General features: G+C 48.6%; 1 protein-coding gene across 6 annotated transcripts in view; it reads right to left on the bottom strand.

Moving 5' to 3' along the window:
- Positions 1 to 1,224: 1,224 nt before the first annotated feature.
- The window catches only part of EPN3 (epsin 3), a 372,455-nt gene continuing 354,978 nt past the window's right edge, over positions 1,225 to 18,701 (bottom strand). For all 6 annotated transcript variants that reach the window (XM_086930838.1, XM_086930833.1, XM_086930836.1 and 3 more), the window contains 2 exons: positions 2,908 to 3,129; positions 1,225 to 2,788 (listed from right to left, as the gene is read on the bottom strand). In XM_086930838.1, the coding sequence (XP_086786964.1) occupies positions 2,298 to 2,788; positions 2,908 to 3,129 (713 nt within the window). In that variant the 3' untranslated portion in view covers positions 1,225 to 2,297. The remainder of the gene's footprint in view (positions 2,789 to 2,907; positions 3,130 to 18,701) is intronic.

The raw sequence follows: 18,701 nt of genomic DNA, 5'->3' as shown, positions 1-18,701 counted from the left end.
GAAATCTCAGAAGCGCTCTATTAGTGTGTAGACCGAGGGATTCCTTTTGTTTGAAAAGTTCTCTAGTTATACTGAATAAGCATCTACCCACATCACTGCCATATGAAATCTCTTTATTGATTGATGTCATAACTACACTTTCACAAGTTCCTTAGGAACCTTCTTGCTTTCTCAAATTTGCTTGAAAATGCACCATTTGCCCACTCTTTTTGAAAACATTCTCGGGGGGTGGGGGAGGGTGGGGGAGGGTGGGGGGGGGGGGGAGAACCCCCTCGAGCCACCCTTATGACAGTCAGGCTTGTTTGCTACGCTCGCTCACCACAGGTCACTTATCCCAAACTTTGATGCCTCACCACTTTCAAATGTCATTATCTGCCACAGATCCCACATTCAAGAGTACTGTACCTCAAGCCGACGGCAAGATGTTTGCTGTAAGAGTAACTAGACTGACCATGGTTCTTTATTTCTTCTTACCTGGATTTCCTTTTACAAGAATCCTATGGTACTAATGGCTGAATCACAGTAGAAGCAATTGTTTTCCAGGAGACCCTTTCACCTTTCTTGTCCTTGCCTCCGAAGTCTTCCAATTTAACTTTTATCCTGATGCTGTCCTCGTCTTTCGGATCGTTTTCAACATTCCTGAAACAAGTGTACATCCAGTGGCAGAATGAGAAGCAGGGAAGCACACCTCAGAGAACTAGAGGGTGTCATACAACATTTTTTTCCTTCTGCATGAAGAGCACTTCATGAACAGTTTAAGACATTCTGACTAGAAAGAAATGACAAAATAGCCAGCAAAAGCTTTAACATGCTTTCTATGCACGAACAATCACACTCTCATGATGAGCTGGAAAAGAAGACTATAGGAGGCAACTGCAAGGCCACTTTTTTCTTCCTTTGTAGACCAGTTTGGTCTTCTAGAGGGGTTGGGGGTATGCTTGTTAGATTTTACATTCAGAACTCTTCATCTTCTTTGAAATATATAATAGGATTTAAAGTGCTCCTGGGTCCCCACTAGCAGCTGGGAATTATTCTCTCCATGAAGATCAGAATTGGCTTAGCTGAGGAATCTACCAATAAAAAGACACAACCGGGTAATAACTTAACAGTGCTAATGAAGAATGCAGCCTTTATATTCCATAGCCACGATGACCCCCCTGAGGAGATTCTGGAACACATGCTAGACAGCTTTTTAAATAAAAAATAACCAACACTGCTACCATGCCACATTATAATAATTTTTATTAATTTTATCTTGCCCTTCTCCTTTAGGAATCACAGAGCACAGAAGCAAAACCTTGCTTTTTTAAGAAGTGTTAACACGGATATATGGTAGTGCATGAACTGCTCTGTATTTTACTACATCAGCACAGCAGAGCCAGGGCAGTCCTGTCAACCAAACTGAATGCAGCATTTCAGCCATCCTGCAACTTCATCTCCTGCATTGTCAGGAACTTATGGTCCAATCAGTGCAAATAGAATACCCAACCCATGATTAATCAAGCTACTGCCCTTTTAAAGGAATGGGTCACGTGTGAAAGCAAGCATTAAGTGCGTCAGAGTAACAGAAACTTACATGGTTAAGTAGGCCTTCTTCGTTTAAGTCAGCACTAACGTAACCCTGTGTATATTGATGCTTTACAGATGGCAGCTAGTGGCAGTGAGAGTGATAATTGTGTTCGGTCCTGTAGTTTCCTACCGAAAATTTAATTCTTGATATCCCCTCTGCTTCATCTGCTAAGCTTGCGGTTAGGCCAGCAAAAATTCAAATAGTTTTGCAGAGTGGTGGGGCAATTTGATTCTCTAACTTGCCAAATTCAGTAGACATATTGGTCTTCCATGAATCATCCAAATCCACAGCAAACCCATAAAGAACCAGAACGAGCATTCACTGAGTACTTTTCAAACTCTTACAGGACTGTATTGTGTGAGAGAGGACTCACAACATGCGTGCAAACACTGGAAGTAGGACCATTGCATATGGAAGGTGCAAACGTACAAATATGAGAAGATTCTACGTAATATGTGCAAACACACATGAATGAAAATTCCACAGGAAGTGTGCAAACCCACACAAGATGCAAGAGGATTGTACAGATCAAGTGACCAGAATTCATATGGAGGGCATACCGTCTCTCTGGAACATCAACCAACCATATTTAATAGTTTAAGGGAGAATGTGAGACTAAATTACATATTTCAGAATGCCTACTTTCTAAGGCACTATTCTCAGAAGCCCTCCCCCTTACACAGGTGAAGCCTATAGAGCACTGGAATGGACCTCCCACTGGAGCACATCAAAGAAATGGGTTATTTCCAGTTTGGGATGAAGATGAGGATGAAGGGAGAGAGCTAGAGAATGGTAGCAGAGGTTGGGCGATAGTGCCAGGCATCTGTTGAAAAGCTGTTCCCTGTCCATGTTGGTAGGCACTCATGGAAGAAGGCAGAACCATGGCAGTAGGGAGACTGCTGAGCGGAAGAGGGAGAGAAGTACTGTAAGTCATTGAGTTCAAGGATGTTCCCATGGAGATGCCAGGCACCGGTGACACTGTCCTCATTGGGGTCAGATTTGTCCCCATGGCAATGCCGGGTACAGGAGAGATGGTTCTTGTTGGGGTTAGAGTTGTTCCCATTGTGATGCCAGGCACTGGCGATGCAGTCCTTGCTGAGTTTAAGGGTGTTCCAGTGGATATGCCGGGCACAGGTGAAACGTTTCGCATCTGGTTAAGAGTAGGCTTCATTTGGTCAGTGACCTGGAAGGGGTTTGTTGGTGATGGAGCACTTAGACCTGCAGCGAAAGGGTAAAACAAACATTTATGGAATTACTACACACATCTCTGGCTCGTCAAATGTCACCAGTCTTCATCTGCAGCCTATTGCACAGAACAAAGCACTTCTGTCACTTACCGCTTGATAAGAAGGGATTTCGGCTCAATGCACTCTGGGCCGGGGTGGAAAGCAGGGCATCCAAATTGACCAAAGAAGAGGCAGAAGGGTCCAAGAATGATTCCGGAGTCCTACACCTGGTCTTTTCCTTGGGCTCCCCAAGGGCGGAGCCAAACTCAGACAGATCAAAAGCATCTGATTTTGGCTTTGTGCTAGGAACTGGATCCCCGAATAAATCCAAATCTGGAAGAGTGAAAAGCAGCAAACACAGTTTGTTAGGCAAACAGACTAAACTAAGTTGACAGAAAGTTATAAGACTTGAGAAGACACAAACAGAGTAGAAGCAGGGTGCTCCAACAGGTAACTCGCGAGCTACTAGTAGCTCGCCAGTACCCTGGAAGCAGGTCCCTGAGGTGCAGGCCAGCAAAGTGTGCAATTCAGAGAGTCTAGCCATATTGAAGAAGGAAGCAGCATACACCTCCAGACTGAACACAATAACAAGCGCCAGGTCTTGAAATATAATCACCTGTCTCATCTATTTACAAAGTCACATGAAGATTTATGATTTTGCAAGCTCCGCTCTATTGGTCATACAGTATGTGAAAACGTAAGATGTTCTTAGAGTATTTTTCTTCAAATGAAAATGGTATATTTGATAGAAAATTGTTTAATTTAAGAGAGATGTATGCTGTTTGAAAAAGGAATGAAAATCCAAACATGTTTACATTTAAAGCTGTTCTTTGAATGATAATGTTTGTTTAGGAGATGTATAGCTTTTTGTATTTCTTTTGTGCCAGTGGACACTTGTTGCTGTGGCTGTTTCGTTAGTCATGTGGAGGTTTTTGTACATTGATAAAGCCCTATGCTTTGGGGTGATCGGTGTTCTATCATAATATAGAAAGGTATTCAGGAATATTGACAACCACAACATTGTGAAAGAAAGTATAAGTTAATAAAGGGTAATCTGAGATATACACGTATTTGATTGCTACTATGACCCTGAAAGTTGTGGTCACTATGGTGGTCGTATTTGATGTGGCCAATACTGATGATCAAAGTCATTGGTAGCTTGAGATTATTTTCATCAGAAGTAGCTCTCACTATAGAAACGGTTGGAGGCCACACATTAGCTACTGTGGAGATCACTAGGTGCTCTGCAGAGAAACATCAAGTGCCGCTGAGATAAAAATGTCATGCATAGAAGGGAGAAAGAGAGATCGGATCTTTTGAGATGAGGACATCTGCTGGAGGCAGTGTTCTACAACAGTACTAATAAAATAGAAAATATAGGTTCATTGCAATTCCTATGCTCTTAGTTCTGCCTCCCCCTTTGCTCACCATGGCTTGGGAATGACAAGAAAGCCGCTATCAGGGAAAAGGGTACTCAAAAGGAGAGGTAATACTTAACATTTCCTGATTAATGTTTTAAGACAATTTGTAATGTGTGACAATACAAAGAAACCACTTCAGTTACACTTCAGTTATAGCCAAATGTGCAATCTTTGGTTGTTAAAAAGATCTAGTGCATCATACCCACAACGGTTTCACATTATTATACAGTAGGTGGTAATACGGAATCATATATAATCAAATTCATGAAAATATGATGTGTAAGCATGTCCCATCCCATATGACACTGCACTTATTAAATGACAAAAGTTCGGCAAAATCGTCTGCCATCCTCAGCTCGCAGGCGAAGATCCCTAGGGACAGTCACGTGAAAGCATATGAGAATTCAGCATAAGTGACACTGATGGGTAATATCCCCTAGGCAGCATGGGGAAAGGCGACAGAGTAGGCTCAACCTCATCTGCAGTATCTCACATTTGGGGGAGTAGGTAGACTTGCAATAGGGCCCATATGTCTCTAGAGCCAGAGCTCGGGGGCAACAGCTCTGCATATGTGGTAATTTGGGGCGGATAGTAGATTAGACAGTTTAGCCAGTATTTCAATGTAGGTGCCCATCCCCGTACTCCTCTACAGGAGACTCATCATTTAGCCAGCAAAAGGCTTAGCGCCACAAACCTTCAGATGCTCTGCAACGTAACCCAGGAGTGCGGTGAATGGGGTAAGGGTGATATTTTAGCCTATCATAATAGAAAGTGCTGCTTTTATCTCCTCCTACCAGTGTGCTTTAATAGGGGCACAGGACCAGGCTAGATGGAGAAAATGGGCTCCCTCTGCCCACATCACGTACAGTGATCATCCGTGCGTAGGTGAAAATTGTGTAATCTCACAGGCATGTAATAGATGTTATGCACACATTTATAATGTATTATGAATAGTCTGCTGCTAGTGGCATTCCGTCCTGTCTGTGTACAACAAAACTTTCACTGTTTTTCCGTAATGGAAGTGCCCAGTTTTAGTTCCCATTTGGGTATATGCATGTGTCTCCGTAGAAGACAGAGACAAGATGTTTGGGATACGCAGTTTTGGATAAGGTATGTAGTGTGTCCATAGTCAGGGCTTTATGAGGAAGTCCCAGCATAGCAGCTTTAACATGGTGTTGAATGTTTATGTATAGGAATATTTCCAGTGGGGTTGAATCCTTCCCCTCGAACAATACTTCTCTAGTGAGAAAGGTCCCCTTTCAATAAAGATCACCTTATATGCAAACCCCCTATTACTGCAATGTCTGTCTGAATGTTGCTTCGTGTGTAACTGGAAGTTGATGGGTAATAAGGCTGGGGTACATGTGGAGTATAAAGTTTCGGTTTATCTAGTTTTTGGTCATGTTTGCATCATGCTACTGGAAGTCTTAACATTCCACACAACTTTGATCCTAAGTAGAAGAAGGAAGGTATATGGGCCATATAATCTTGCTCAATTTCCAGGATGTGGTACGTATGGGGTGGGTTTACACCAAAGGAGGGCATTATGTGCCTGAGCAAACGGGTAATATAGTTAAATATCTGGAGCTTCAAAAAACCCTTTTGAGAAAGGCCGTTTGAGGACATCCCACTGCAAACAAGTGACGGCCTGGGGAGAAGGGGATGTTAAGAAATGGGTACAGGTAGGACAATCGTTTTCATAAGGGGTACTACTCTACTTTTTTGTCAGTGTAAGTCTCACTTCCCACAGGCATCAAACCTCTCTACAGATCCATCACCAAGCAACCTAGCCTAGATTCCACAGGTTATTTAGCCAGATTAGTTGTAGAATAGCACATTCTAAACTCTGGATAGGAGTTCTGAAGTACACAGAGCCAAATCTAAGAGTACACAAATCACTAGGAAAGTAGTTTTAACTTAGCCATTCTGCTTCTCCGTTATTACCAAATGTTTCGAATTCAGAATCCACAGTAAGAAATATCTTGGGGAGAGGAGGAAAACATGTTATGCCAGGCCTCCTACATACTGCTTGTGGAGAGCCTCCTAACTTACAGATGCATTTAGAGTGTAGGATTTAAGAAATACGTTTGGAGTAGCCAAGCTAGAGGTCCTTCACATGACATGTTAGCAGTATGGTTCAAAAAATAAAAGCCACAGATTAGCCTCATCACTGGTGAAATGACAGATTTCAGAAGAGGTTGGATTACTCTCACTTTGCAGGCCTTAAATATGCACGAGAATATTTAGCTAACCATCACAGCTTCCCCAGCTTTTTGGAAAAATATAACCATATGGGATAAAAAATAAAAATAAAACTTGTTGTGACATCCTCGAATTAGATATGAACTCCAAATAAAAAATGGAGGAATGGAAAAATCCAAATTCAGGACAGTTTCCTCAACTGAAAACACGTGATACAATATTTGAAGGAAACGTCTTGGGCCTCCCCAATCTTTCATACATAAGTGATTGCAACTAAGAAGGCAGATTTCAAAGACAAAGCTCAGGACTACAAGAAGCCACTGGTACAAATGGTTTATGTATTAAAATGTGACTATCATGAATCTCTAGGCTACTGAAAGTCTGGATATTTCACATAGTTCTGTAGCCCAACAGAGTAGGTGAAAAGGCGCAGAAGAATTTTCCCACAGGGCATATGAAGATCTTCTATCATGTTCTTTCCTGCTACTAGTGACAAATGTTTACGACAGTGGTATTTTTTTTTTACTAACACACAGATTGATCTGGACAAACCCCCATTTGTTAAAGATTAAATGAAGAAATATCCCATTGATTATCCAGCTAGTACAATGTGCATGGGGAATGAGCTTAAATGTTTCTTTTCCTTTCCAGGAGAAAAACACTGGGAAGAACGCGATTTTGATTTATCCATTTTCTAAGCTGGAACAACCAACAGATATAGGAAATTCAACTTTATTCCATTCGGTTTGTTTAAATAAAACTTTGCTGTGAGCACTGGACTACTTTTACCTGCTGCAGAGGAAGAAATTACTATAACCACCAGAACATGCTTTTTAACTCCAGAGGAGTATATAATGGGTCATTTGTTAAACAGACAATAGTCCGTGGGTCTTAATGTTGCTCAAGTCACCATGAAAGCACTACCACAATAACATTTTTTTTAAAACTATCCTCTTTATCAGATGAAATATGTAGCTTACTTGTTCAGAAGGGCAACAAGGATTATGTGGATAGCCAAGGACACATGGCTTTGGAACTACCACAATGAAGTCGGAGTAATTGATGAGAAATGGAAGAGTTCCATCTTAGAGGTTCTATTTTGTCCATATGAGGAAAGATCAAAATAATGTGTTTAGAAGCTTCAATGAAGAGAGTTCCAAAGGCGCGCCGCCTGGACTTTGAAGGAGCGACCGCCTGCTCTGTGAAAACGGGGAGTACAAACCGAGCCAGAGTTAGCAGATCTCGAAGGGCGATTCGGTACATATTGGACCAGCAGATCCGCTAAAATTGGTGGTTCTTAACGAGTCAAGATTTTGAGGGACACACACAAAGACTTAAAATGAATTCTTTTCGCAATCGGCAGCAAGTGCAGTTTAGGCAAAAGGTGCACAACCGAACATGATTTAGGCAGTGCAAGCAAGACGCGATCCGCCGCATTCTGGATTCTTTGGAGGCGAGCAATACAGGATTTGTTGGCGCCGAGATAGAGGGAGTTGCCATAGTCCAACCTCGATACAATTGTGGCCTGAAGAATGGTTTGGCGGTCTTTTGGTGCAAAATAGCCAAGTGAAGGTCTCGGGCCTCTTAGGAGACAAAAGCAAGATCCTGCTAGGGGCTTGGAGTGCGCATAGAAAGAAACTTCACTGTCAATCCAAAAGCCTAGATTTTTTACTACCTTTTCTGGCAGGGGCGCAGGTTTTAGTTTGTCAGGCCACCACGGTTCGTACCAAAGGGCGCAGACTCTCCACAGGACTAGAATTTCTGACTTGGCCGCATTCAGCTGTAAACAATTTGCTGCCATCCAGTCAGAGATGGCTACGAGGTCCTCTTTAAATTTAAAAAGATTTTCTTGGCAGTTTCTTGAGAACGAGATGACTAAAGAAACCAATGACAACCCTCTAGTTTTTGCCAGCAAAGCTAGGGGTTGTACATAAATATTAAAAAGCGCAGGGCTCAGTATGGAGCCCTGAGGGACCCCATGTTTAATAGCATTTATCTGTGAGTGATACGGTGGCAGCACCACTTGAAAGGTTCTACCTTCCAAGAAGGACTTAAAACAGGCCAAGGCCAGCTCCCGGACCCCGATATCATGAAGTTTGCCTAGAAGAATCTCATGGGAAATAGTGTCGAAAGCGGCACTTAAATCCAAAAGAATTAAGGCTGTGGAGTTCTCAACATCTAGGCTACACCGGATGTCCTTGGTTACAGCGAACAGCGCCGATTCGGTGCTTTGACGAGGACGAAAGCCGGTTTGAGAGTGGTCAAGAGTTTTGTTGTGCTCTACAAATTCAGCCAAGACTGAGTTAACATAGGACTTAGTAACCTTAGCTAAAAAAGGAAACTGGGAGATCGGCCGGAAATTGGTCGGGTCCAAGAACGGCTTTTTTTAAAAGAGGTATAACTTTTGCATGCTTCCAGGTTGCCGGCAATAGTGCAGAAAATAGTGATAAATTAACCAATTCCCTGCTCGCTGGAGAGATAGACTTGAGGACTTGCCGAAGCTGGTCAGGTCTCAGAGGGTCAGCATGAGAGCCGGATTTGATTTTAAAGCAGAGAGAGAGTGGGGTAAAAGAGCACAATGTTGACTTAGCAAAGTTTAGCCTGTCTTCCGGCATGGAAAAATTTGTTGATATTCAAGATGGCTTCAGTGGGGCAAACCGTAGGCAAGTTGTTATAGATAGTATCTACCTTGTGCACAAAGAAACTTGCGAGTTCCTTACATTGCATGTTAGAGGAAATTGGGGGGGGGGGGGGGGACAACTTTTTCGTTGGCATGTTGCATGTTTTTAAGTAGGGAAAATATCATTTTGGGAGGGTTATTACTTTCCAGAATTTTAGTGGCAATGTGTTCCGCTCTGGGTTCCGAATCAGCCTATGATATGATTTAATGGATTTCCGATATATGTTTTTGGCTTCAGTATCATAGTCACGCCTCCATGATCGTTCCAATCACTTACAGGCTTTTTTTTGCTTCCACCAGGGATTCATTAAACCATGGATTAGAAGGTCCAAGTTTTTTCCTTGAACAGCATTTCTCAGGGATGCAAGTGTCTAAGGCCTGCGTCAGCCAGTCCTGAAAGAGAGAGTCCGAAGCCACTATGATTGGGGGAAACTCCAGTTTGGATTTTAACAACAGGTCAGAAAATTGACTAACGTCCCATTTATGCCAAGGACAGACTGTGACCGGTATGGCACCAATTTCCCAGGCAGCCGAAGGGAAAAAGGGACCAGAAAATGGTCAGTCCAGACCAAAGGGACCAAGGGTGAGACAGTTACAGCACCCAGAGTAGAAAAGATGGGGTCCAGCAAATGCCCTGCAGATTGAGTACTAGCTGCCACGAATTGCCTCAGTTGACAGGCCTCCAAATCAGCCAAAAAACTGGCAATCTCTGGCTTATCACTCTTCTAAATGAAGGTTGAAATCGCCCAAAATGGTGAAATCAGCCGCTTTACTCGTGAGTAGGGTAATTTTGTCCACTAAAGCTTCCATCCATTTTTTGATGGCCCTGGAGGCCGATAAATAAGCAGCCCAGAAACCGTAAAGTTGTGGTTAAGAGAGATTTGGAAAGAAGCGCTTTCACAATCAAGGATCTCCTCCTTTGTGAAACTACAGGAAAAGGGCTCTTTCAAGATTAGTGCAATACCGCCACCTCTTGATAGGGTGGTTAATTTGATAGATAGTATAGCTTGGAGGAAGCGCCAATCAGGCAACTGCACCAGAGTCCTGGTTTAACCAGGTCTCAGTTAAGAATAGGCCATCAGGACGTTCCTCTGTTAGCAAGTCACTGATCTCTGCGTGATGTTTTGCAAGAGACCGGCAATTTAAACTGAGGACTCAGGAGATAAGGACCCACTCCTGTCCGCCTTATAAGCTAAGAAGCATTGGTCACACCGGAAAGATTTCGCCTCCGGAGTCCAGGAATGCTTTGGACAGCTAAGGCAATTAGTATCAAGGAACAGGAGTTCAGAGTGAGTATAAGTCAGTCTGTTCCCCAAATACTGAGCAGAATGGCAGGCAGTTGGCAGCGCCCCGGTACAGACGGGCTTGCCTTTGGCGCACCAGCGGCGCGTCTGCATTATATGGGATTGAAATAGACAGTGTGCCCTCTCACCCCTGCTCTTTGCTCAGGCTCTAGAACCATTGGCAGCATGGATTATGCAGACCCCCTCTCTGAAGGGTATACGGTGGACTGACGGTTGGGAGGACAGGATTTTGCTATATGCGGATGACATCCTCCTGTACCTTACAGCGCCGCATGAGTCCCTTACGGCAGCACTGGATATCTTTCGGAGTTTTGGAGAATACTCCGACTACAGCATTAACTGGGGGAAATCTCTCATCTATGTCTTGCACGGAGCTCCACGGGGACACCGGATGATTGCCCGATCCAAATAGTTAGCGACGGCTTTACATATCTAGGTATATACATCTCTAAGGACCGTGCCGCAAGATACGAGCGGAACCTCCTGCCACCCTTACAGCGGCTCCAAAGGGACGCCGCCGTCTGGAAGAACCTCCCGTTGTCGCTGCTTGGCCGAGCAGCACTATTTAAAATGATGGCGCTGCCACGATTCCTATATGCCCTCCAAAACCACCCAGACCTAGTCCCACAAAAGTATTTCGCCGCTATTGAGGCGACCCACAGAGACCTTCTCTGGACTGGGGTGCCTCGTATCTCCCTCCAGAAGCTCACGTTGGGCTGGTTTGACTGGGGGATAGTACTCCCGGATATCCAGAAATATTATTGGGCGGCACATCTGTCGGCCATTAATCAAGGTACATACTGTGCAGGGAATGAAGCAGGGTACGAGATTGACAAATGGCTTCTTCCAGGTGGAAATTTCGAAGCAGCTCTCTACTCCAGACCGGGAAGGTACCGATTAACGGGACCAATCAAACACTCCGTCCAGCTGTGACATAGTCCACAAGAAACTGGGTTGGGCTGGCAGACTTACCCAGGCAACCCCACTGTGGGCTTCAGAGAAGCTAGGCACTCTTAACCGCACAAAAGGGTTTAGAAACTGGGATCTCATAGCCATATCGCGTATCAAGGATTTATGGGGCCCAGAGGGAGTACTAACATTTGACGCCCTTCAACAAACATATGATTTAGCCCAAAAGGAACAATTCCGTTACATGCAGGTCCGACATGCACTACAGGCCAATATTCCTCCTGGGACACAACTCCCGGAGTCCTTGCCATTAGAAGATGGATTACTGGATGGTCACCTCCAAGAGAAGACCATATCGCTCACATACAAAAAGCTCATTAATCATATCCCGGATCCACTACTAGCCCTTTGAGAGAAGTGGGAGGCAGACTGACTCGAGATTGACGATGAAGAATAACGCGAGGTGCTAGCAGCCCCCAAAGAAATAGCAATATCAGCTAAATTGTGATTGATCCAGTTGAAGATCCTGCACAGAGTATACATCTCTGGCACCAGGCTAGTCTTGATAGGGCGCAGTGACGATGGACTCGGTCGTAGGGGGTGTGGGGAGGTGGGAACCTTTCTGCACATATTGTGGGAATGCCGGGAGGTACATACATGCCTATTGGATACGGGTGCTTAATTGTATGAGGGCAGTGTGGGGGGTGGAATTGCGACCTGAGGCGAAGAGGTGCCTCCTTAACATTTGGGAACCCTCTGACCTCCCAGCGAAAGGCAAACTGTGGGCCACATTAGGCCTGGCGATAGCAAAGAGGAACATTGCGAGGATGTGGGGGGCTGCCGCACCACCAACACTCGGTGCGTGGCAAAAAGACATGGACTGGAGTATGGTTCAGGTAAAGACATAGATATATGTGGCTAGGTGGTGCCCGAGGAAGTGGGTAGCGATGGGGTCCAAATGGAATGAATACAGGGGAAACGTATGTGAGCCCCCCATGATTACGACTGTTGATGAGCTAATTGATTGATGATCACGGTAATATATGAATTGTACTCATGATAGATATTGATTCGCCAGATTTTTAATTCCTGTGTATTCCTGATATGTATAATGTGTAATACTGCTCTGCCTTATGTGTGACCTCACTTAAGAAGTTTTTCTTTGAAAATAAAAAGAAAAGAAATAGACGGTGTGCAACAGCAGGCACCTCCCGTCGCGTCGGATTGGCCCTTGGGCAGCCAATCAGTGCTCAATGCAGCCGAGATACGGAAGTAAGGCTTTGCATTAATTTTAAAGTGACAACGTGCAGAATCCCTCAGAAAAGCATTAAAAGACAATCAATCAAAAATCAATTTGCGAGCAAGATAGCTTTGACAGCGGTCAGAGCGAATGCTTAAGAGAACGCGCACCCGCTATCGGTTCGTTTTAAATGACGGTGGGCAACAACAGGCACCTCCAGTCGCATAGGATTGGCCCTTGGGCAGCCAATCAGCGCTCAATGCCGCTGAGATACGGAAGTAAGGCTTTGCATTAATTTTAAAGTGACAACGTGCCGAATCCCTCAGAAAAGCATTAAAAGACAATTAAAAATCAATTGCGAGCAAGATAGCTTTGACAGAGCTCAGCGCGAATGCTTAGGAGCTACAGGCAATGAAACAGAACCAAATGCAACTTCTTGATGCAGATAAGAAAGCTAAATCATGTAGCATGTTGATGCTCCCTGAATAATTGTGGTCACATCTCTTAGAGTCTGAGCTCTGTAGAGCCATTAATTGAGGTAAGTATAGCAGGGGGTTGGTTGTCGACAAAAAAAGTGGCGTCTCCACAGAGAGCCCCATCAAAAATAACCTTTGAGTCAAACAATGGCAGACTACAACATTTCTGTACTGACAATAAAGACCTTTAATGGCAAGTATAAGGTATTGCTGGAGGTCACTCTTGATGGTGGTATGAAAGGATGCATCTGGAGAACAAGCAAAGCAAGCCAATCTCTTTGATTCAATGCCTCTAAAATATGAGCGCATTACTAATGAGAATATGCCTATCTAAAGGAACTCATCCACCTTGTGAAATCCCAAGGCTGGTCTAATGCCCCCATTCTAAAAATATATACCTGTAGTTAAAGTCCAAGATCTGGAACCAGTATCATGGGTCTGCGCTTTCTTGAATTCATGTGTGAAGCCACAGATTATTTCAGTTTTTTTGCCATGAAGATTTTGAACGACTTATGAGGCTTAGAAGTTGCCCATCTTTTTGCCATGTGTTAGACGGGGACCCGGAGGGTCGGCCGATTACAGGGGGAGAGGCCTCCGGTGAGGACCGTCTCCGGCGATCGTACAGACAAGTAACTTCCCCCCCACAAATGGACACCACACAAGGATGCGATCTGCACACTTTATATAGGATTCTTGAGGCAAGGTTATCAACGATACAGTGGGGGCAGGACACGAGGATCCTCCCAATTCTAGTCTCTATAGGGTATGGGGTAGCGGGACAGTCTTGGTACCGGTGCGGTACAGGGGCGGCCAGAAGGAGCTCACAATCCTCGAGCTCAGGTGTCTGCAGGGTCGGGCCGCGGCAGTGCCAGCAGGCTTAGGATGATAGTTCTCGGCAAGGAGGGCCGCGGCAGCGCCAGCAGGCTAGGATGACTTCACGTTGCAGAAGGCCGCGGCAGCGCCAGCGGGCTAGGACGATAGTTCTCGGCAAGGAGGGCCGCGGCAGCGCCAGCAGGCTAGGATGACTTCACGTTGCTGAAGGCCGCGGCAGCGCCAGCAGGCAAGAGCGATGATTCACGAGGATGGGCTGCGGCAGCGCCAGCAGGTCCCGACGAAGATGCACGATGCAGAGGGCCGCGCCAGCAGGCTTCAGGGATGGTTCACAAGGCAAGGCTGCGGCAGCGCCATCAGTCCGTCAAGGATGAGTTCTTCAAGGTGTCTCTCGACTCCAGGATACAACTGCCTTCCTGCTCTGGAGCTGCCCCAGTTATAGGTCTGGTCTCCTTTGATGTCCGGACCCTCGCGCTTGGAGGTCGGGAGGTCCGGGATGAGGGAGTCCAGACACCCAGCAGGGGGGTGGAGCCAGCGCCCGGGGAGACCGGGGGCGATCGGCACCTGGCGGGGGAGAGCCATCGACACTCCTTTCTCCCATTGACCTGCCAAGTGGTCTCTTCACCTCCTGGGTGGATGGTGGTGCCTCGATGTCGGGGCCTAGCCAGGCCCAGGGTTGGGGTCGAGCCGAGGCCACGCGGCCTCGTGATGCAGTGTCCAAGATGGCGGCTGGGCCGGGGCAGTGGGGCTGATGGAGGCCCGGGCCAGCCGATACGGGTGTGTTCGGGAGCAGGCGTTCCGTTGGGGACGGGTTGCGGATTGCCCCGGTGGGTTGTCGGGATGGTTCCTTCTGAGGATACAGTGAGAGCAGGGGTCCGGGCCCCGTCATTCGGGGAGGGAGCGGGCCTTCCACGAGGCCTGTCCAACATGCGTCCCCCCCAGCTGAAGGCAGGGAGAGTCACCCATCCTCTTGGGTACTCTCCTCGCCGAGGCGGAAAAAGCGTGACAGGCCGTCCGCGTTGGCGTGGTCCTGGCCAGGACGATGCTCCACAGTGAAGTCCATCCCCTGCAAGGAGATGGACCATCGCAACAGTTTTAGGTTCTCCCCTCGCATCTGCATTAGCCATTGTAGGGGTCTGTGGTCTGTCTGCACCCTGAAATGGGTACCGAAGAGGTAGGGCCGGAGTTTCTTGAGGGTCCACACCACTGCGAAGGCCTCCCGCTCGATGGTGCTCCAGCGCTGTTCTCGGGCCAGCAGGCGTCGGCTGATGAAGGCCACTGGCTGATCGACTCCCTCGGCGTTGAGTTGAGAGAGGACTGCCCCAATGCCATGATCGGAGGCGTCCGTCTAGACTATGAATTCCCGACTGTAGTCGGGGGCCTGGAGCACGGGGGCGGTGCACATGGCTGTCTTCAACCTCTCGAAGGCCGCTTGACAGTCCGGAGTCCAGTTGACTGTTTTGGGGTTTTTCTTGGATGTGAGTTCTGTGAGGGGCCCCACAATGCTGCCATAGTCCTTTACAAACCGCCGGTAGTATCCGGTGAGCCCCAGGAAGGCTCGGACCTCGGTTTGGGTGACAGGTGGCTGCCAGGACTGGATGGCAGCGATCTTGAGCTGAAGGGGGGCCACCAGACCGCTCCCCACTTGGTGTCCGAGGTAGGTCACGGACCCCTGGCCAATCTGGCATTTGCTGGCTTTGATGGTGAGGCCGGCCTGTTGGAGGGCGTGCAGGACTTCTTGGAGGTGGTGAAGGTGGTCGGCCCAGTGGCGATGTACACAGCGATATCGTCCAGGTAGGCGGCGCTGAATTCTTCGAGGCCTGCCAATACCTGGTTCACGAGTCGTTGGAAGGTAGCTGAAACGTTTTTCATGCCGAATGGCATCACTTTGAAGTGGTAGTGGCCATCCGGGGTGGAGAAGGCGGATCGTTCTTGGGCCCTGGGGGTGAGGCCGATTTGCCAGTAGCCCGCTGTTAGATCGAAGATGCTCAGGTAGCGGGCAGCCCCCATGCGGTCAACCAGCTCATCCGCCCGGGGGATGGGGTGAGCGTCGGTTCTGGTAACGGCGTTCAGGCCCCGATAGTCCACACAGAACCGGAGCTCGGGGGCAACGCCCGGGGCGGCAGCCTTTGAGACTAGTACGACTGGGCTGGCCCAGGGGCTGTCTGAGGGCTCGATTACTCCTAGATCCAGCATTTTGGTGACTTCGTTCTGGATGCAGGCGCGCACCCGATCTGGCACTCGGAACGCCCTGTGTCGAATGGGTGGACTATCCCCGGTGTCCACGTCGTGAAGGCACCAGGGGGTGACCCCGGGGGTGAGGGAGAACAGGTTTGCGAATTGTAGCAGGAGAGCTCGACAGTCTTGGCGTTGCTCCGGGGACAAGGCATCGGAGAGTCTGACCCCTTCCACTGAGCCATCTTTTTCACGGGTCCTCAGTAGGTCAGGGAGGGGCTCGGAGTCTTCTTCCATCCCACTATCTGTTGCCATCAGCAGGCTGAGTTCCGAGCGTACGGAGTGGGGTTTGAGTCTGTTGGCGTGGAGGACTCGTAGGGGGTTCCGGGCGGACTCCATGTCTATTAGGTAGGTGACAGGGCCCTTGCGTTCGATAACCTTGAAGGGTCCTGCCCATTTGTCCTGCAGGGCACAGGGCTTGACTGGAGACATCACCCAGACTTGCTGGCCTGGTTCGAACTCGATGGAGGAGGCATGCTGATCGTACCATTTCTTCATGTCCTCCTGACTGGCCTCCAGGTTGGCTTTGGCAAGTTCCCTGAATCGCCGGGTCTGGTTGCGGAGGGTCAGGAGATACTTATATACATCTGGAGGAGTCTTCTGGGGGGCCATCTCCCAGTCTTCCTTGACCAGGCTGAGGGGGCCCCGGACGGGGTGTCCGTACAGGAGCTCAAAGGGGCTGAAGCCGAGGGATTTCTGGGGAACTTCTCGATAGGCGAAGAGGAGGCACGGAGCAGCACGTCCCATTGGCGACGTAGGGGTTCTTCTAGACCCATGATCATTCCCTTGAGGGTGCGGTTAAACCGCTCAACCAGTCCATTTCCTTGCGGGTGATAAGGGGTCGTGAATCTGTAGGTGACCCCGCACTGTTGCCAAAGAGATCTCATGTACTTCGAGATAAAATTCGTGCCCCTGTCGCTGACGACTTCCCGGGGGAAGCCCACTCGAGAGAAGATCCCCATCAAGGCTCTGCCTACTACAGGGGCTGTCACGGTCCGAAGAGGAATGGCCTCGGGATAGCGGGTGGCGTGGTCCACCAGGACTAGGATGAACCGGTGCCCTTGTGCCGTTCGGGGGTCCAGGGACCCCACAATGTCTATTCCCACCCGTTCGAACGGGGTGGTGACGACGGCAAAGGGTTGCAAGGGTGCTTTGATCTTTCGGCCGCTCTTCCCGCTGGCCTGGCAGGTGGGGCAGGCCCGGCAGTGGTTGGAGACATCATTTCGCATTTTGGGCCAGTAGAAGTGAGTTACTAGGCGGTTGTACGTTTTGTCTTGCCCCAGGTGCCCAGCAAGGGGGACATCGTGCGCCAAGTTCAAAAGGAAGTCTCTGAAGCGGAGGGGCACCACCAGCACCCGACTGGCCCCCAGCTCAGCAATTCTTTGCTCACTGTAGAGCAGGTCATTGTCCCAATAAATCCAGTGGGTCCCTGAGGTGTCGCCCGCGTTCTGGGCGAGGGCTTGCTGCTGGAGTCCCTCGAGGGAGGGACATGTCTTCTGTTCCTGTCGGAATTGTTCCTGGGTGGGACCACCCTCTTGACGCCACTGGGCCAGTTCGGGAAGGTCCTGGAGTTGAACGGGCCCTTCTTCGTTTTGCTGTGGGGGATTGGTTCTTAGGGTGGCTCCCTCCGTAACAATCAGGGGAGGAGGTTCTGGCCATTCGGGTTCTTCGGGACTGGGGATGGCACGGGTGGCCATGGACCGGGTCGTTATGCAGGCCCATTCAGGGAGGCCCAACATCCCCAGGTGCTCTCTTCTTTCGACGGCTGCCCAGGGGGAACTTTCAAGGTCGTTCCCCAGGAGGCAGTCCACTGGTGCATCATCGCGGACAGTTACCTTCAGCATTCCGGACACTCCTCCCCACTCGAAGGGGACGCAGGCCATCCGACACAGGCTCTCTGAGTTATCGGCTGATCGGACGGGGCAAAGGATGTTCGGCAAGATGTGATCCGGGGTCAACAGATGACAGCGGACTGCCGTCACACTGGCCCCGGTGTCGCGTAGGGCTTCAGCCCGGTGTCCATTAATGGTGACCCACTGGCTGTATTTCCGCGTATTAGCGGGTAGGGGGGCCCGCGGAATCATGTCTCTTTCCCCTAGGCAGACCAGGGACATGGCGGCTGGTTCCCACTCGGGCTGGTCGGCCTCGTACTCTTCCGGATCTTCTGGGGTTTGCTCTTCCCCCAGGGCGGCGGCAGCGACCTGGTGGGGCATAGGGTTCTGGTTCTTCGGACAATTAGGGTCGTTGGCGTAGTGGCCGGGTCGCTGGCATCGGTGGCAAATAACGTTGGCTCGGAACCCTGGACGCATCGGGGGGGTTTCCCCTGCCGGCCGGGGGCGGGGCGTTGCTGGCGGGAACCACCGGGACGGCGTCTCTGCCCCGATCCTGGCCTCCTCCTCCTCCTCGGGGGCGATGGGGTCCTTGGTTGGTTCTGTTCGGTTCGCTGGGCCCGTTTCGAGCAACTCGGGTGCTTTCCCATCGGTCAGCTTCGGCGGCGAGTTGCCGGGGTTCAGTCAGTTTACTGTCGAGGAGGTGCTGCCTGAGCTCGACGAAGCAATTGTTAGAAAGATGCTCCCACACAATAAGATCGAAAAGTTGCTCGTAAGT

Source organism: Lissotriton vulgaris, chromosome 7 (genome assembly GCF_964263255.1).
Source record: "Lissotriton vulgaris chromosome 7, aLisVul1.2, whole genome shotgun sequence".
NCBI lineage: Eukaryota > Metazoa > Chordata > Amphibia > Caudata > Salamandridae > Lissotriton > Lissotriton vulgaris.
This window is presented reverse-complemented; position numbering and strand designations above follow the sequence as displayed.